The sequence below is a fragment of the Scyliorhinus torazame genome, chromosome 6 (assembly GCF_047496885.1).
Source record: "Scyliorhinus torazame isolate Kashiwa2021f chromosome 6, sScyTor2.1, whole genome shotgun sequence".
Classification (NCBI taxonomy): domain Eukaryota; kingdom Metazoa; phylum Chordata; class Chondrichthyes; order Carcharhiniformes; family Scyliorhinidae; genus Scyliorhinus; species Scyliorhinus torazame.
In genome coordinates this window covers 155,081,168-155,101,685 of record NC_092712.1, presented here as the reverse complement: position 1 = coordinate 155,101,685, position 20,518 = coordinate 155,081,168, and the positions used below count along the sequence as shown (strand labels likewise).

General features: G+C 48.5%; 1 protein-coding gene across 3 annotated transcripts in view; it reads right to left on the bottom strand.

Annotated features, from left to right (window-relative positions):
* Positions 1-20,518, bottom strand: part of sema5a (sema domain, seven thrombospondin repeats (type 1 and type 1-like), transmembrane domain (TM) and short cytoplasmic domain, (semaphorin) 5A) — a 325,621-nt gene that overhangs the window by 28,856 nt on the left and 276,247 nt on the right. For all 3 annotated transcript variants that reach the window (XM_072508980.1, XM_072508979.1, XM_072508981.1), the window contains one exon: positions 16,826-16,973. In XM_072508980.1, the coding sequence (XP_072365081.1) occupies positions 16,826-16,973 (148 nt within the window). The remainder of the gene's footprint in view (positions 1-16,825; positions 16,974-20,518) is intronic.

Sequence of the window (20,518 nt, the reverse complement as noted above, 5' to 3'; positions counted from 1 at the left end):
ATCTTCAGGAGGCCGAAGCACTGCTCGATCATGCCCCTGGTCACTGCATGGGCGTTGTTGTAGGGGGTCTCGGCGTCAGTCTGTGGCCTCTGGATCAGCATCATCTTTGGCACCGGTATGATGGTGGTCTTCTTGAAGCAGGTGGGGAGCTCAGAACAGAGTAGGGAGAGATTTAGGATGTCCGCGAACACATCTGTCAGCTGGTCCATGCAGGATCTGAGTAACTTGCTAGGCCATTTCCTGAAAGACATGCTTGTTAGGTGAATTGGACATTCTGAATTCTCCCTCAGTGTACCCGAACAGGTGCTGTAGTATGGCGACTAGGGGTTTTCACATTAACTTCATTGTAGTGTTAATGCAAGCCTAGTTGTGACACTAATAAAGAGTATTATTATTATTGTCACATGGTTAGTAATCCGGAAGCCATGGGTAATGCTCTGGGGACCCGGGTTCGAATCCCACCACAGCAGATGTGAATTTTGAATTGAATAAGTTTGAAAAATCTGGAATTAAAAATCTTAACGATAACAATGAAACATTAGTACGGTAGCATAGTGATTAGCACAGTTGCTTCACAGCTCCAGGGTCCCAGGTTCGATTCCCGGCTTGTGTCACTGTCTTGCGGAGTCTGCACGTTCTCCCCGTGTCTGCGTGGGTTTCCTCCGGGTGCTCCGGTTTCCTCCCACAGTCCAAAGATGTGCAGGGTTAGGTGGATTGGCCATGCTAAATTGCTCTTAGGTTAGGTGGGGTTACTGGGTTACGGGGATAGGGTGGAGGTGTGAGCTTAAGTGGGGTGCTCTTTCTAAGAGCCGGTGCAGACTCGATGGGCCGAATGGCCTCCTTCTGCATTGTAAATTCTATGATTCTATGATTATTGATGATTTGAAATAAAAGCCCATCTGTCCAATACCTGTAACACTTGCAAAGAGCACCTGATCTCCCCCAAGAGACGCCTGACCTCTCCTAAAGATGTCCCGGGTGCAGATCAAAAAAGCTACTGTATCAAAAAGGATCCAAAAGGCAAGGGTATCCAAATGAATCCACAAAGTTCGGACTCACTCATGCCAGGTCCATTCTGCACAATTCGGGTTTCCAAAATCTGACTTCACTGATGATTTAAATGGCCAGCTACCTCCATGAAACATGCATGCCTGAAATGCAAATTGCCCCCATTCCTGCCCTCCAACAATGGGAAGTGCTTTATATGGGGGGCTGACTTCCAGGGGCTCTCCATCATGGTGAAAATCTGGGTTCTGCAGATCCATATTATCTCTGATGCGCAATCAATTGCACAAAGACGCAGATTGGGTACAACTGTGGCTTTATTGCAGTCAGATGCGTGGCCTCCTGCTGCAGCTGACGAAATGGCAGGGCACTGGATGTCACGCATATTTATACAGATTTTAGTGGGCAGAGCCAGCCAGCAGGGGCTACCGGCGAACCTGTAGTGCAGGTCCTACCTTACATCACATAATGGAGTGGTTCACCACATTCTCCCCAAGTTAAAAATGAGTCCGGCAGGGGTGATGTGACACTATATACAAATAGTGCAATTTATGTACAGTGTTAAGAATGGGGAAACCAAGGAAGAAAAAAAAGAAAAGTCCATGCTGACGGTCCGGAGTCCGTCAAAGGTTCGGCCGATCCGTTTGGTGCTTCGTTGGGAGTGGTGCAACAGTGGCGGCGAAATCGTTGCTGGCAGTGGTGGAGGTGGCACCGATGCCGGTGGTGGCGGTGCTGATGCGGGCCAGTCATCAGGGAACTCCGGGAGCGTGACAAAATCCTCTTCGTCCTCTTGTGCGGGAAGGGGGGGGGTTGGCCTGGTGGGGTCAATGTTGGCACGCGGAGGGGGCGCATGGGTGGGGGAGTGTGTTGGGGTGGAACCTTGACGGTGCCAGGTCCCTGAGTGAGACAATATCTTGGCGGCCATCGGGGAACTCCACGTAGGCATATTGAGGATTGGCGTGGAGCAGGTGAACCCTGTCCACCAAGGGGTCCGCCTTGTGGAGTTGGACGTGCTTATGGAGAAGGACCGGTCCTGGAGCTGCGAGCCAAGTCGGGAGCGACACCCCGGATGTGGACTTCCTGGGGAAGGTAAAAACCCGTTCATGGGGTGTGTTATTAGTGGCGGTGCGCAATAGTGACCGGATGGAGTGTGGAGCGTCAGTGAGGACCTCCTGCCAGCGAGAGGTTGGGAGGTTCCTGGTCCATAGGGCCAGCTGGACGGCCTTCCAAACCGTCCCATTCTCCCGTTCTACTTGCCCGTTTCCCCGGGGGTTGTAGCTGGTCGTCCTGCTGGAGGTGATACCCCTGCTGAGCAGGAACTGACGCAGCTCATCGCTCATGAATGAGGATCCCCTGTCACTGTGGATGTAGGCGGGGAAACTGAACAGAGCGAAGATGGTGTTGAGGGCCTTGATGACGGTGGCAGACGTCATATCGGGGCATGGGATGGCAAAGGGGAATCTGGAGTACTCATCGACCACACGGAGAATGGACGTGTTACGGTCGGTGGAGGGGAGGGGCCCTTTGAAATCCACGCTGAGGCGTTCAAAGGGACGGGAAGCCTTCACCAGGTGCGCACGGTCCGGCCAGTAGAAGTGCAGCTTGCACTCCGCACCGACCTGGCAGACCCTGGTGACTGTCCTTACTTCCTCGATGGAGTAGGGCAGATTGCGAGCTTTGACCAGATGGTACAATCGAGTGACCCCCGGGTGACAAAGGCTGTCATGTTGGGCCCGGAGTTGGTCTACTTGTGCGCTGGCACATGTACCTCGGGAGAGGGCGTCTGGTGGCTCGTTGAGTTTACCGGGGCGATACAAAATCTCATAATTATAGGTGGAGAGCTCGATTCTCCACCGCAAGATTTTATCATTTTTGATCTTGCGCCCCGCTGTGTGTTATTGAACATGAAGGCCACCGCCCGTTGGTCAGTGAGAAGAGTGAATCTCTTACCAGCCAGTTAATGCCTCCAATGCCACACAGCTTCAACGATAGCTTGGGCCTCCTTTTCGACGGATGAGTGTCGAATTTCCAAGGCATGAAGGGTGCGGGAAAAGAATGCCACGGGTCTGCCTGCCTGGTTTAGAGTGGCGGCAAGAGCGACGTCTGAAGCGTCGCTTTCTACTTGAAAAGGCAGTGACTCATCCACAGCGCGCATCCCGGCCTTGGCGATGTCTTCTCTGATGCGGGCGAAAGCGTGTTGTGCCTCGGCCACGAGGGGGAATTGGGTGGACTGAATGAGTGGGCGGGCCTCGTCCGCATAGTTTGGGACCCACTGGGCGTAGTTGGAAAAGAACCCCAGGCAGCGTTTGAGGGCCTTGGGGCAGTGGGGGAGGGGGAGCTCCATGAGGGGCGCATGCGGTCGGGGTCGGGCCTGAGAAGTCCGTTTTGGACTACATAGCCGAGAATGGCTAACCGGGTAGTGCTGTAAATTGGTCCTGGTTCGGAATGGTTAAGCTTTACTACATGAATGTTCAATAGAGTGTGCAATGGTGGACAGGGAGGAAATATCTATACGCTCCCTTCTGGCACATTTTGTGTACCTGGAAGTTCCTCATCATATCTGGGTAGTATCGCAGCAGTAACTGATGGCAAATAGCGCAATGAGGTGTCCCATTGAGAGACTGCTGCAAACATAGACGATCAAAATTGTCCTCCAATGAATCTGACAGTAAAATGACTGCAATGATATGATTAAAGTTTTTAAGAGCGTGAAAAGATTGGAATCAGTCCAAGGCTATTTGAGTTAGATAGATTGCAAAACATGGGACTAGGTTAGATGTTGGCTAATTTCCTACATTATATTGAAGACCGATCCAATGCATCACTAACTCTTCTACATATGAGGACGCAGTCTTCACTGCCTACACATGAAACTGATGCTCCCTCCTCAATCGTCTGATGAAAACAAAGCCCATGAGATGTTGGTCTTTGGGTTCTTCAGCTGAAAGCAATAGTTTCTTACCAGCGCAACAGGTTTGGAACGTACACATGCCCCCAGCCACCCCACCACCTGCTCACTGGTGCATGATACATCAACCTGTGATATATCCGCTCTCTCTTACACTGTTTGTGATTCTCCTTCTCAGGTTCAGCTATACTGGTGCTTGAAGTGACAAAACACTTTTCCCCAGCAAGAAGATGGCAGAGCAAGATTTAACTTCAATCCAATATCTGGAGCTGTTCCATAGCGAGAATGATTTTTGGGTGCAGGCTATGCAGCAATTTCAGATCTTTTCCGGCTGACACTCACATCGTTGGTCTCAGGTACCTGGAAGGTGCAGTGGAACAGTAGGAGGGGAGCGCAGTTGTGGTGAGTGAGAGGTGCCTTGACGATGGTCATCCACTTATTGATTAACACCGAGGGCAGGTACGTATGGAGGTGAATCATGCCTCCTGTCTTCTTTTAGGGTACACATAGGACTTCATTTATCACTACCAACCTCACGAGATCACTGAAATAGCTCTGTTGCCATATATGGGATCGCTGACTGCCATTGTTGCCTCTCTCTATACCAGCCTCTTCTAAGGCCCCCTATGTAGAATGCCCTCATCTCTACCAGATGTATATCTACAAAAGTATCCAAAATTTTGGGAACTCTTGTCACAACAGAAATCCTCCTAGCTATCCCTCTCTCTACCATTTAGGTGTTATCTGTATCTCTCTTCCTCATACTGAGGAGCTTATTTAAGCAGAAGCAGCTTTTCAAATTCTGCAGCTGAACATTTTTTTCTCTTGGCCATGAGAGATGGCTTGCCACTGACAAACACTGAGGTTGCCAATGTTAACCTTGCCCTGCCCTACCTAGTAACTGGGGGATGGGAGACAATCCAGCTCCGTCAGTCTTGGAAGCGAATCATCAGAAATTAACAGTTTGTCAACATCCTGGGCTGTCCCAATTGTGGGGGAAGGGCTGGGGAAAGAGTGATGGTTGAGGGGGTAGTCGGTTATCTGTCCAGGTCGGGAGAAGCACTTGGTGTTTGGAGATGTTCCTTTGGTGGTCAGGGGAGGGAGTCTTATGGTGTTCAGGGGAGCAGTTGGTGTTCAGGGGTTGGTGGTCCAATGATGGGTGGGGTGGGGTGGGGTGGGGAGCAGCCAGATCGCAGGGTGAGATACTCCTCCTGGCCCACAAGCAGTTTTATAAAGGCATTTACCTCATGGATTCAGTTTCTCTCGCCTCCTTTCAGCTGCCGAGTTTCATGAGAAACTAGGCAGCCTTTTGCTGAAACGAGAATGACTGCTAAAATGCTGAGTTTGGTAATGCTGCAAAAATAGAGGGTGAAATATAGCAATCTGCAGAAAAGCTGAAGCAGGTTAACGGAATTCTCTCTAGTTTGTTAGAGTGCAATGTTAGCCCCAGTCGGAGAAACCCAACTGGCAGTCAGGAAACTCTGGGGTGGACTCTCTCTCTACTGCCGCTGCCTGCAGCGGGGTTCCCGATCCAGTGGAGAATTGAGCGCCAGGTGTCGGTTCCATTCTGATGTCCGTCCTCGCCGCCGCTGACAGTGAGCTACACGCCCATGCGGGCGGGAGAATGCAAATTGGTCATTTGAGCATATCTGCATCCCTGGGATGCTCTGATCCTCTTGGTCGGGATCTACATGGGCGTGGATTGGTACAAGTATTTTCAAGCATGGCCCTGATGCACTGGACCCCGCGGTGTGTCTAGGAGGTAAGTACTTAACATTGGTGCCCCAAAGTCCATTGGAGGGCCCCCCCTCCCCACAATGCAAATCCTACCCACCCTGGCTCCACCATCAGACCCCCAACAGAGGCCCCGATATCCAAGACCCTCCCCCCACTCCATCAGGGACTCTTCCATCAGGGACCCCCCTCATCAGAGACCCCCACATCAAAGACCCCCGCATCAAAGACCTTCATATCAAAGATCTCCACCTTCAGAGACCTCCCCCATCATAGACCTCCCTAATATCAGAGAATCCCCCCCCCCATCAGTCACCCCTGCCTGGAAGTTAAGTCCAGGAAGAAACAGTGCAAAATCACTGCTTCTTCACTTACCAGCTCCTTAGACCTCCTTAGACAAAAGTGTTGAAAGCTTCAGATGTAACTTCACAGAAAACTAAAACACATTACAAGGCTTTAAAACCCCTCAGATCCTTTGATCTGCAATAATTTTATTCATATTCAAAGAGAAATAGCTTTCAGTAGGCTGTAATTGACAGGGTAATAGCTTCCAGACAGTCAGGTGTTTGGATTGTATATTTTCATTTCCCTTGAGGCTTGAATGCATCTCAAGAACCCTGCTTTGAAACTAACCACAATGTTTATCAACATCTAGCTATGATTGACAGGTCTTCACCACATCAAAATAAGTTAAGTGCTTTCTACTGAGAAGAAGAGGAAGTGAAAACACTTATCTCCTTAATGCTTAAAGCTCTGTAATGTATTTTGACTTTCTATGAAGTAGCAGCCACTGCTTTCAACACTTTGGTCTGAGGCAGAAGTGAAAAAGTAGTGATTTCTCACAGTTTCTACTTGGACTGCTCTTTAGCTTCCAGGTAGGTGTGACTGATATGGGGGTCTGTGATATAGGGGTCTTTGATTTTTTTTGGGGGGGTCTCAGATATATGGGGGCTCTCGGATATTGGGGGGGGGGTCTCTGATACTAGGGACTATATGGTCTGGGGGTCTCAGATAATCAGAGAGTCATAGAGGTCTACAGCACAGAAAAAGTCCTTTGACCCATCATGTCTGCGCTGCTCAAAAGCAACCGCCTAAGTATTCTTATCCCATTTTCTAGCACTTCGCCCATAGTCATGTGTGCCTTGCCATTGCAAGCACACATCTAAATATTTCTTAAATGTTATAAGGGTCTCTGTCTCCACCACCCTTTCAGGCAGCAAGTTCCAGACTCCCACCACCCTCTGGGTGAAAACACATCCCCTCTAAACCTCCTATTCCTTGCCTTAAATCTGGGCCCCTGTTCATTGATCCCTCCACCAAGGGGAAATGTTTCTTCCTGTCTTCTCTATCTATACCTCTCATAATTTGGGGAGGTCTCTGTTGGGGGGGTGATCGGGTGCACTCATCCTTGCATACTGTCAAAGGAGAGGTGATCTGTAATTCCTGTGGAGGTGTTGGGGAGAATGTCCCTCAGCAAGGGGTGTGGGGGGCAGGATTTGCATTGTGTGGGGTGGGACATCCACCGCTGGACCTTGGTATCGAACCTCCTGCTCAAAACAGCAACCTAATACCAGGATTGCAATGGAATTCCAGACGCTCCCCGCCATGCATGGCGAGGGAGAGGGAATCACTCCTGGGCGCTGCTCCTAGCACCAATGTAGACCAGACCAATCTCTGGTGGGAGTCTCCCAAACGGAGAATACCGCCCTCTGTTTACAAGGTTACACTTCACAATTATTTCCCAGACTGCAAGCATGTTCATAATTGCTTACGCTATATAATTTCCTGCATTAGATCTTTGCAAGAGCTGATTTTGAAATAAAAAATAGCAGGTTGTCAGTCAGGTAGTGAGATTGTTATGAATGTTGAACTTTGGAGGACAATTATGTTTTAAAATGTACCTTTAACTCAACAAAAAACAGAATTCCGGAAAGTACTGTCAAATTAACATTCCTGATAAACATCTCAGTTCGGAGAAATGCCGATGTGATCATGCTGACAGGTGAGAAACTCAAATAGAAACCCATCGAGAAGGAATGGCAGTTTTATCACCTTTCCTATAATCCCACAGGAGGAGGACAACTGAGGCTGAGACACAGGAACAATTAAGCTACTGTTGTGGGAACATGCTTTGTGTTAACAATCAAGCAGATGGTTTCTGTTCAAGAGAAGAGAACGGACTAGACAGGGATCTTGAGATTTTAGGAAGGGGGGTAATTACAGTGTGCCTGGCTGGTGATAACCATATCCAGCAAAACTCAAGAGGGGTTGGACAACTGTCGAAGGACACTGGAAGTTTCGGTTGGGAGAAATGAACCTCTGTTGGAAAGCTCAGGGACTTTTGGATGTCCTCTTAATACTATATATCTGCCAAAAGAATGAAATACTGTTAGGGGTTTTGGAAGGCATATTTTGGTTGGGCTAGTTAGTGAATGAAAAAGTACCTTTTCTTTGATTTATTAGTTGACTGTCAATTAATATTTAATCTATATTGATTTTGTTTTTTCCTACAGTAAAAGTGTTAAAAAGTGAAATCTTGTTTTCATCAATCGTTTGGGAATTAATATCTTTTTTAAAGTTATGGGCTGCGGTCTAACCGAATGGGAACAGAGTCCAGTAATCAGCACGTTTAGTCGGGTGGTCCCAGCACTGGTTACGGCGAGAAACACCACACTATCTACTGGTTCTATTTGGGGCCTCAGCGGGGGGTGCACCCCGCTAAGGCCGCACTTTGTCCTGTTTCCAGCACTGAGGAGCTCCACTCGCCTGAACCCCTCAGTGCAGGAGATCGGGATGCCATTTTAAAATGGCGTCCCGATCTTTCGGCCCCCCCAATGTGATCACCGAACCCCCCCGCCAAAGCCCCAACTCACCTAGAAGGGGGTCCTCAGGGCATCTGTGAAGACGTCGGGCCATTTGTGAAGTGAAGACCAGCACTGAACGGTGCTCGCCGAGGTCTCCGATGCGAAGGGGTTAAATCCCAACTCTTTGGGTAGATCTCAGCTACAGTGAGACTAGCTATCTCACTCTAATATACAGATTTGTTAAATAGTGATCCCGCCCATATTGGGCAGCATTCAGATTGCGACATCTCATGAGATCGTGTTAGATCTCGGAAGGCGTGGTGAACCGGGTAGATCCTGGAAGATGGATCTCCCAGCATCTACCGGCTATGCTGCGCCATCTTTCGGGCATAACACGGCCTGTAGATCACGCCCACATCTCTACGGAAATCGTAACAAGATGCGGTTTATTTTGACGCCTTGAAATAACTGATTAACACTACTGCTAGATAGGCTGTGCCTCGTAATGGCTAGAGGCAGGAGTGCCTTGCAGCGAGGGCTCAGCAGGGAACAAATGAAGGCTCAGTAGAGAGCATAGGGAAGGGTTGGTAAGGGCATGGGACAGGGTAAATGAGGGCATGCGGCAGAACTGGCGGGGGCACAAACGGCAAAGGAAGGAGGCCAGTGGCAGATATGACACACCTTACAGAGAAGCTGAGTGAGCACAAACCGGTACTGTCACAAGTTGATAGGCACACACCAGTGAATTAGGTGTGCAAGTGACTGTGCGTATACCAGAGAATACATTGTGAGGCAAGTGCACATGCACGACAATCCCTGGTGCCTGGCTGATTCATGGAAATGAAGACATGAAACCTCATTGCAATATTTAAGTATCCAACTCACTTTCTGCAAGTTCAATTACTCTCTCAACTCTCCGCCTCCAATAGGGAGTGGATTTACGGCGGATTGAGGTTTTTGCATTTTAACCTCTGACATGACCCCCAAACCATCCGTTTTGAGGAGTTAAAATTTAACCCCTCGTCTCACGCATAACCAACATAATGTTGTTGCTGCCCATGAAACGCTTGCATAAATCAAATCTCTTGGAAAGGTGCAAAACACAACTGCAGGGGAGAAACTAAAACTGTCAAATTTGTTTGAACTGAGGTGTGAATGGGGAACATTTGTAATGAACTGTAAATCTCATTACAAAAAAATTCAATGAAAAATATTTTAGTAACTTTGTTCAAATTTACAATAGCAATACTGACTATTAAGTAATAATACTTCCTGTACATTAAGTCCGATCCCACATGCTGCAAACACTTCACATATCAATCATTCCCCATATGTTCTGCATAAATTTAGTGCAATTACCATAAATAGGTGATTGTTTAATGCAGAGTTGATTGGTACATCAATCATAGATGTTGCTACAAGCACAAAAATCTCTACCTGCAACACTTTGACAGACTTATCAAATAAAGATTTTAACAGTACTATTTAGAATTGTATTGAAAATTGAATTGTGTGCATTCAGCTTAAAAAATGAGTAGTTGTTTTTATCCTTGCAGCTAGTTATATTTGATAGACCTAATGAAAAAAATAAGTAAAAGTCTGCTCACCTTTTTTAACATATGAATCTCAGAGATTGCTAAGAATTACATGGACAGAATTTTACGGTTTCCCGTTGGTTGGTTGTAGGTTGGCAAGTGCGCATAAAATTCCACAGACGGGCTCTGCGCTGACCTTTCCGCAATTCTATCCTGGGGCGGGTGAAAAATCGGATGGCCGGCCGACACACCCTTGCCCCATTGTGGCCCTAAAGTGGCCAACTATTGACACCTAAGGGTTGTTTTTCTCAATTTTAGGCTGGTGGCAGTGTTCCGGGGTATGGGGGAAGCTCAAATATTAATTGAGTTCAGGCAGGAAGTTAGGTGGTGGGTGGGCTCGTCCCCATCAGCAGTCCCCAATTAACCTCCAGTGCTCCCCCCTCATAAGATCCGGTAACTGCAGGATCGCCCTCTTTCCTCTCCTCCAGCCTCTTCAGTGACACCCTAATGTCACTCTCTCCAGGTCCCAGGGCTCCTCTAACCTCACTGCCCTGAGACCTTGAATCCTGGAATCCAGGGACCTTGGCTTTGGGTACTGCTTGCAGTCCCGTACTTGTGGTGTTGTATGGACTAGAGAGCTGCCGACCAATCAGATTGACCGGCAATTCTTCAAGGCGGCACCTCCTCTTGAGTGAGGGACGGAAGTCCCGCCTCCAGCCAATTAATGCTCATTGGAGATTGAAATTGCTGCGGGGCAGGCAATATCAGTGAGGATGCGATCTCCTCCAAATCTTCGGATGGTGGGAAGGGAAACCCCGCCATACTAAAGATCCTTCCTCATGTGTTATGATCTCATAAACACAAGGGTGATACTTCCAGTGTTCCTGTCATAACTGTATCCCAAATCACAGAGTGGGAGTCATTGTCATATTAGTGGGACACATCTATGTCAGGGGTTGCCATAATTTCTGAGCCAGATAATAGAATTCCATCAGAGTCCAAAGGCAAAAGACGGAGATTAATCTATTCATTCTTCTTTCCCCCCTCATTGGCTTGTCCAGAATCACTTTGGAGATTGACTGCCATTTGATTTTGACTGGATGGTGCTCACTCATGGTTCCGAACAGCATCTGTTTCCTGCAGATGTGGCCACCACTGAATCATATGGTAGGAAAGAAACCTGGTTAGAAGTCTGGGGGCAGCTTAGGAATTCTCCGAGACAAGGTACCAAGTCAGGATGGGGTCGGGGGCAGGGACAGGAAAATAGCAGGTGGAAAAAGTGCCCACTCCAGCTGGAATGTGTGTTGCTGCAACCATAGGGCACTAACCTGACAGGTTCCACACCAGCTTGCAGCTCATCTGCTGTCATTACACTTGGGTTCTGTTCTATTGTTGGCCACAGGGGCTGTTAAAGAATCCTGAGGCTCTGATCCTTGCTGTCAATTTCAAAAAGAGGCTCTCAATGTGTTTTAGACCCCTAATTTGCATATTCGTAGCATCTAGCGCCTGTTTTTGGCATCCAGCTGGTACACCTAAAAGATGTACCCTGTGAATTTAGCAATGGGACCAATGTTGCACAGCTTCCCCCAACTGCTAAATTAGGAATCATTGTACCCACGTAATGTTTGAAAAAGGGGCTCAGCACATACCAAATTCTACCCCTTAATGTTTTCAATGCTAGGCCAGCCATTAGTTTGTGTCACTAGGTCATTAAAGAGCCAGGTTTCGACATGTGTTCCCCAGCTGCCTTTCCAACCAGAACTGAATATAGATTTTTTATGGCACGTGGGTGACACCACTTAAGCCAATGTTTTCAGGTTATATAACAAGAGTAGAAGCATTCATTTTGCTTATTATTGTAGGAGTTTATGAAGGAATTTTCGTTAGATGAAAGAGGCTTGTAAAAACTATTTCATTTAGGTTACTACAGGAGCCAATTGTTCTGTTCTGAATTTGCCTTGAATGATTGCCAGTTGATGAATAGTGTGCATTTTAATAGTGCGGCACTGTTGCTAGTTAGTATCTAACATGTGGAAAGATGACTTTATAGTGAAACAGCAGTCTTGCAAATCCATTCTTTTTCCGTCATTTTAGTGATAATAGTGTAAAGGTTGCTGGTAGCAATGCTAATGTTTGAATTGTTAATGTGTCATTTGAAATAAATAGGATTGGGGAAAGAGAATTTTCTACAATGAAGAATTATGTTGAGCTTAATCAGAACAGGGAGGTAGCGTCAGCCATGTTTTGGAAAGCTGAAAGCAGTAGTCTGGGAGGAAATTATCTCGGTCAAGAGCCATAAGGATAGAAAGGGGAGGGAGGAGAAGCGGTGATTGATGGATGAGGTAGTTGAGGTGAATATGACGTACTCTGTGGTCCCCATTAAAGAGTTGCTGTCAGAAAGAAAGAGGCTTCAGGGGCAGTTTGATTGGTTGATGACAGGAAGGTCGGTGGGTCAGCTGCAGCGAGCACGAGGGGTGCGGAATGAGTAAGGGGAGAAGGTGAGCCGCATATTGGCCCACCAGCTGCGGAGACAGGCAGCGTCAAGGGAACGCCTGCAGGTGAGGGCAGGGGGAAATGGTGTTGAATCCAGAGAGGATAAATCAGGTGTTCAAGGCCTTTTATGGGGGGCTAAAGGAGGTAGTGGAGTGCATGATGCAGTCGGGCGATGCGCTGGGGCCAAACAGCTTCCCTTGGTAATTGTAGAGGGCTCAGAAGAAGCACTGATAATTGAAGAAGGTTTGGGGAAGTACCGGTAATTGAAGAGGGCTCGGGAGAAGCTCTGGAAATTGATGAGGGCTCAGGAGAAGCCCTGGTAATTGAAGAGGGCTCAGGAGACGCTCTGGTAATTGATGAGGGCTCGGGAGAAGCCTTGGAATTGAAGAGGGCTCAGGAGAAGCCCTGGTAATGGAAGAGGGCTCAGGAGAAACCCTGGTAATTGAAGAGGGCTCAGGAGAAGCCTTGGAATTGAAGAGGGCTCAGGAAAAGCCCTGGAATTGAAGAGGGCTCAGGAAAAGCTCTGGAACTGAAGTGGGCTCAGGGAAAATCCGGAAGATCCAAGAAGGCAGTCGAAGGTCTATGACTCCATGTGCGGGCCGTTGGGGCAAAGGCACATCTTTGGAATGGTAGTGTTCTACTCTGCGTGACTGAAGATCTGAGATGATACTTGTAAGTTGCTTGGGTGCATCCTTGGATATCCGGGGGAACGGAACCTCGGGATACTTGATTGAAACCCTGCAAGGTGGGCCATCATCAAAGCCGTCCGTGTTGGAGCATCATTTGGAGAGAATTCCAAGGTGAGATCTTCTAAGGTGAAGATGGGAAACTCCTGTGAGAGAGACGGAGTTACAGAGAGATTGTTTGATTCTGGGTGGGTTGTTGAGAAATCCGTGGAATCTGTTTTGGTCACATTTGGCATTTATTATGCAGTGTGGTGTGTTTGACGACAGTTTTCCTGTTCATTCACGTGTAGCTCATCTTAACTCTGAATGTTACAGTATAAGATAGACATCGTAAACTGATTTTTACCTTTCGACCGTGGATATTTTTGTTTGTTCAAAACCCATGGAATCTTGTGACTTTGTACATTGAGCAAGTGTCTCAAATCTCAGATTCTGTTTATTTTAAAGAAAACGTTATCAGTCCCTAACCGGACAATCGCACCAATTTGGAGGCTTGGCCAAGAATCATATCAACCTAATGACATGCCTGACCAGTAGCCAACAGAGAATCAATAAAACTCATGATGAATCACCAGCTCCGAACAAGGCTGAAATTTTCAAATAGCAATCTCTGAATCAAATATTCAACCACTGTGCTTCTGGGCTTTGAGATGAGGAACAGAAATGAATGAAACCAGGTTTATGAGTTTCCATATGTGCTGCTGCTGCAGCAAAAATAAAGGCTTCAAAAGGTCATTAATTGTATCTGTTGAATCAAAATGTGAATCTTTCTAATTGTCATGCAATTTTTGTATGTAGTGGGAATTAATTCAGCTGATAGCTCAATTTTTCACACTCTGGCAGCTTCCATGTACTGTGTGATATCAGAAGGGTTTCACATTATTACAGATTTGCCTGAGGGTGAAATTAACTATGCAGGCAATACACTCCATAATATTTGCTCAAATTATTAAAAGTGAAATCATGGGCACACTTGACCAAACTCGACCCAGTCGACTTGGTGTAAGACCATTGAATCTCGCAAGATTTGCAATGTTCAAGGCGTCTTGGGAGATTCAACTGAACCTCGCAACTTGGATCTCGTGCTCACTGGGTGAGATCCAGATATGCATATTTAAATGAGCCGCATGGATCATTTAAATATATCTGCGCCAGATTCTTCCAATGCCTCGGAACTAATAGCTCCCCTGCAAGGGCTAGAACGGGCGCCATTTAGTACTGGTCCCCATAAACATGGGCCACGCGTAAAGTCACCTGGGGGTATTTCCCAGACCATTGGAGACTCCTGGCTGCCCAGGCACAGGGCAGGGTAGGACCCTGGCAGTCCCTCGGGCATCTGGGCACCTTGTCACTGCCAGCCTGGCACCTTGGCAATGCCAGGGTGCTAGAGTGGCAGTGAAATGGGTCAGGGCCTGATGGGGGGCCTTCCCCATGAAAGGGAGGATAAAGGAGGGCTATGAAGGGTGTATGGGTGATGAGTGCATATGTAGGGGCCTCGTAAAGGTTTTGGGGAGGGGGGTGGGGGGGTTTAAGGGTGTGGATTCTGAAAAGGGGTGGCCCAAAATGGGGGAGTGGGTAGGCCTGAAAAGGGGCCCTCAGCGACCCCATAGTGGGCTGTCCTCACTTGGGGGGTTTGGAGATAAGGGGCGAGATTCTCCGACCCCCCGCCGGGTCAGAGAATCGCCGGGGGCTGGCGTGAATCCCGCCCCCGCCGGTTGCCAAAGTCTCCGGCACCGGAGATTCGGCGGGGGCGGGAATCGCGCCGGTTGGCGGGCCCCCCCGCGCGATTCTCCGGCCCGAATGGGCCGAAGTCCCGCTGCTAAAATGCCTGTCCCGCCGGCGTAAATTAAACCACCTACCTTACCGGCGGGACAAGGCGGCGCGGGCAGTCTCCGGGGTCCTGAGGGGGGGCGCGGGGCGATCTGACCCCGGGGGGTGCCCCCACGGTGGCCTGGCCCGCGATCGGGGCCCACCGATCCGCGGGCGGGACTGTGCCGTGGGGGAACTCTTTCCCTTCCGCCTCTGCCACGGTCTCCACCATGGCGGAGGCAGAAGAGACTCCCTCCACTGCGCATGCGTGGGAAGCTGTCAGCGGCCGCTGACGCTCCCGCGTATGTGCTGCCCGGAGATGTCATTTCCACGCCAGCTGGCGGGGCACCAAAGGCCTTTTCCGCCAGCTGGCAGGGCGGAAATTCGTCCGGCGCCGACCTAGCCCCTCAAGGTTGGGGCTCGCCCCCCAAAGATGCGGAGCATTCCGCACCTTTGGGGAGGCGCGATGCCCGTCTGATTTGTGCCGTTTTGGGTGCCAGTCGGCGGACATCGCGCCGGTTCCGGAGAATTTCGCCCCATGTGTACGGGGCAATTATCAGTCGAGGGGAGGTGTGGGGAACCCTCAAACCCGCTTAGAGATCGGGGCACCCTTTTAAAATCTCTGAGGAGCCGGTCTCGCCAGAGAGTTCAGCTCCCCATTGCAGAAAACATTTCCAAATGGGGGCTGGACCAGAGAGAAACTCCTCAAGACCCCAAAAGAATGACTATGTGTGCGATCTATCTGCCGCGTCCTGCCTGAATTGGAGCAGGATGCGGCCAGTAGATCCCAGGAGAGGCCTCCCCCAGGATTCCCAACAGCCATCACGCCTCAGGAGATCTCGTTAGATCTCGCGAGACATCGCAATCTGGGTTCCGCTCAGTCTTGCACGGCTAAGTGAGTTTAAGAACCCAATTAGCCGTGCTGACCCTGGTTTGATCGCCCACCCGGCATCTATCGGCCTCGCTGAGAGGACCCCAGCTGGATGCTATGAAGTACTGGTCCTATAAACGGGGACTAGGTGGAACAGTATCTAGAGGGTCTCCCAGGCGATCAGAGACCTTCGGGTGGTCAGCTTCCCAGCACCCTGGCACTACTGGTGCCACCTAGGCACCTTGGTACTGTCAGCCTGACACCCTTGGTGTCACCTTGGCACCCTGACAGTGCCACCTGGGTGCCAGCCTGGCACTGCCAGGGTATCAGGCTGGCACTGACAAGGTGCCACGTTGACATTTTTCCCGCGCCAGGGATAGGGCCCGGGGGTACCCCGTCCATATGAGGTGGAGTGTGGGGGTGTCCCAATGAACCCCCAAAAGGTGAGTTGGGGCACTGGGGGATCCGGGTGTTGTGTCGGGGGATTGAGTGATTGGGGCACCATTTAAAAATGGCGCAATGATCTCTTCCTGCAGGAAATTACGCTAAAGTGCTGCTTCGGGGGGCGTTCCCTGCCGGGGCACAAAAACAAGACAGAGTTCTGTTAGATAGCGGGGTCATTCCCAGCGCTTGACCCCGCTAATCCCGCCAGAACGGAGTCTGTTTTATTTTGGTTAGATCGCGCCCTAAGTGTGGTTGAATATCGATGTGGGTCCCAACCAAAAAGCCGGCAGGTAACACCCCGCCAACCTCGCCCAAAATGTTCTGGTTGAATTCTAGAATATAGAATTCCTTCAGTGCAGACGGAAGCCGTTCAGCCCATTGAGGCTGCACCGACCCTCTGAAAGAGCCCCATATTTTCATGTCATGAACAATTCAATGCCCATCAAAGCATTTTAGGCATCAGGCCGCCAACCATATTAAATGATGCGAGTAAAAGCACACATGGATCCTTTGGTGAGCCTTGATGTTATGCTTACCATCTTGCAGCCTGGACAATCATTACCATTTTGACATGTTCGCCTACGGGCCTGGACCCCGCCCCCACACTGGGCAGTGCAGCGTTCCCATGGGCCCCAAGGAGTCCAAAAGGTGTGTGGAGGGCACTGAAGATGCTCATTGCAATACCTGGAAAAGAAGAACACCCATTGTATAGTGGCCATCACAGAATATTGTGTGTGCATTAGCAATGTTTTTGTCTTAATTTCTTTCTTTTTGTTAGATCTGATGAGACTAAAACATTTTTTTTAAACCCAAGGTAATAAATAAGGTTCACATGAATACTGCCAGATGTGCACAAGTTGGGCAAAAATGAAAATTGCACATTACAGGCCTAACTGCTGAAAACCTCATAATGGAAGTAAGGCAACATTACATCAAAGAAATTGCACTACCCACTACTCAGGAATTAAACATAACAGTAAAAGTGCCTAATTACTGATGATTAATCTTTTCTAAGGAATGAACCATATGCATACATTACTATTGGAAATAGAGCCTAACTTAATGCTGCATTTCAGCACCTGGAACACTGGAATAACAAACTGGCTTCACTTGGGCTTTTCCCAATTGCTGTGCGTGACACAGCTTTAGTACATGATATCTGATTGAGTACAATGGTGGCGTGATAATCAAATGAATCTTTGAAGACTTTCCTGGATCTGGCAGCATTATTGAGAAACATTTTCTCACATACAATTATCGTGCTCAACTGTGAATGCTTCGGAGTGATGAGACGCTAGATTAGCAAATCGTTGCACAAACACAAAATAACCACGTGACCACACTTCCACCAGTACTGTCAGTACAGAAGAAGCATTCCGAATTGTTAATCATGTTCAAAGGCTATCCCCCCCACCCACCACCCCTCCTTTTAGTTTTGTCCTCCTTTTGGACCTTCCAACAGCACTGAATCCCATTGGCAACACCAGGTTAACGTCCAACAGGTTTGTTTCGATGTCACTAGCTTTCGGAGCGCTGCTCCTTCCTCAGGTGAAATGAGCTGCGCTCCGAAAGCTAGTGACATCGAAACAAACCTGTTGGACTTTAACCTGGTGTTGTAAGACTTCGTACTGTGCTCACCCCAGTCCAACGCCGGCATCTCCACATCATGGCTCCCATTTGCGAGCAAAGGCAGCTAAAGAAGATTTAGCAGATGTGTTTAAAATCATGAAGGGTTTAGATTTTAAAACAAATTCATTCTTAAGATGTGGACACAGCTAGCACAACCAACATTTGTTGTCCATCTCTAACTCTCCTTGAGTAGCTGGCAGTGAGCTGCCTTCTTGAACCAAAGCACTGCATATGGCATAGGTACACCCACAGTTCTGTGAGGGAGTTCCAGGTTTTTGACTCAGCTACAGTGAAGGAACGGCGCTATAGCTCCAAGTCAGGATGTATATATCATGAAGCTGTTACCCGCTGGAGAATTCCCAGCATTTACATGGCTAGTCCAGTTCAGTTTCTGGTCAATGGTAACCCCCAGGATGTTGATGATGGGGGAATTCAACAATGGTAATGCCATGGAAAATGCAATGAGAGAATAAACCTTTTCACACAGCGAGTGGTTCGGATCTGGAATGCACTGCCTGCAATTGTGGTGGAGGGACGTTCCACTGAGGCATTCAAGAGGGCATTAGATGATTATTTGAATAGAAACAATGTGCAGGGTTACGGGAATGGGCAGGAGAATGGCACAAAGTCCTGATGCTCATTCAGAGAGACGACACTCTGGGCCAAGTGGCCTCCTTCTGCACGATAACAATTCTGTGATTCTGGAAATTCAATTGGAGACAGTTAGATTCTCTCTTGCTAGAGATGGGTATTGCCTGATACTTGTATGGTAAAATGCTACTTGCCACCGAGCATTCCAAATCCTAATTGTTGTCCAAATCCTATTGCATATGGACACGGACTTTGTCAGCGTTTACTGAGTTGTGAATGGTGCTGAACATTGTGCAATTATCAGTAAACCTCCCACTTCTGATCTTATGAACGATGGAAGGTCATTGGTGAAGCAGCTGAAAATGGTTGGGTCAAGGACATTACCCTGGGAAACTTTTGCAATGATGCTCTCGGTCGAGATGATTGGTCACCAACAACCATCTTTTTTTGTTCAAGTTATTACTCCAAAGGGTGGAGAGTTACACCCTCACCCATAAATTTTCATTTACTTTAGGTTTCAGCTCTTTTGTCCATGTTTAAGACCAAGGTCTAGATGTCGGGAGCCAAATGATCTAACACAACCTGAGTATTGGTGAGCAGGTTATTGCTGTGTAAGTGTCATTAGATAGCACTGACAACATCTGCCACTTTGCTGATGATCAAGAATAGACTAATATATCAGTAATTGGCCAGTTTGGATTTGTCCTGTTTTTTCTGTGGACAGGACATACCTGGGCAGATTCCCGCATTGTCTGGTAGACGCCAGTAAAATGGCTGTACAAGAACAGTTTGACTAGGGGCACCATTAGTTCAGTACCATCACCAGAACATTATCAGGGCCCAGAACCTTTGCAATGTCCAGTGCCTTCAGCCATTTCTTGATACAAAGGGAATGAATCGAGTTAGTTGGAGGCTGGCAACTGTGATGCGGGGCCCCAGGGGGTGGCAGAGATGGATCATCCACTCGGCACTTCTGGCTGAAGATGGTTGTAAATGCCTTATCTCTTGTATTGATATGCTAGGATCCTCCACCATTGAGGATGGCTGCCTACTCATTGCCTGGTAGATTCTATGATAGATTAAATCATGGAATCCCGACAGTGAAGAGGGAGGCCATTTGGCCCATCGAGTCTGCACCGACCCTTTGAATGAGCACTCTACTCATGTCCCCCCGCCCTATCCCTGTAACCCAATAGCATAACCTGCACAGCTTTGGATACAAAGGGGCAATTTATCACGGCCAATCTACCTAACCAGCACATAGATTATAATAGAATTTACAGTGCAGAAGGAGGCCATTCGGCCCATTGAGTCTGCACCGGCTCTTGGAAAGAACACCCTACCCAAGGTCAACACCTCCACCCTATCCCCTTAACCCAGTAACCCCACCCAACACTAAGGGCAATTTATCATGGCCAATCCACCTAACCTGCACATCTTTGGACTGTGGGAGGAAACCGGAGCACCCGGAGGAAACCCATGCACACCCGGGGAGGATGTGCAGACTCCGCACAGACAGTGACCCAAGCCGGAATCGAACCTGGGACCCTGGAGCTGTGAAGCAATTGTGCTATCTACCGTGCTGCCCGTGCATCTTTGGACTGTGGGAGGAAGAACCCGGAAGAAACCCATGCAGACACGGGGTGAACGTACAAACTTCACACAGTCACCCAAGGCCGGAATTGATCCTGGATCCCTGATGCAGTGAGGCAGCCGTACTAACTACTGTGCCACCGCATTGCCCGATTGAGGTTATAGATTGTGGTTGATAGAATTTGTACCGCTGCTGATGGCCCAGAGCCCCTCATTGGTGTCCGGGTTTGAGCTGCGAGCTTTGTTCTGAATCTATCCCATTTAGCTCACAGGTAGTCCCACACAACACAATGGCGGTATCTTCATTGTGAAAATGGGACTTAAAACTCCACAAAGACTGTGCAGTGGTCACACTACCATTACGAGCATGTACAGATGTACCTGTGACAGGTAGATGTCAAGTAAATTCTTCTTGG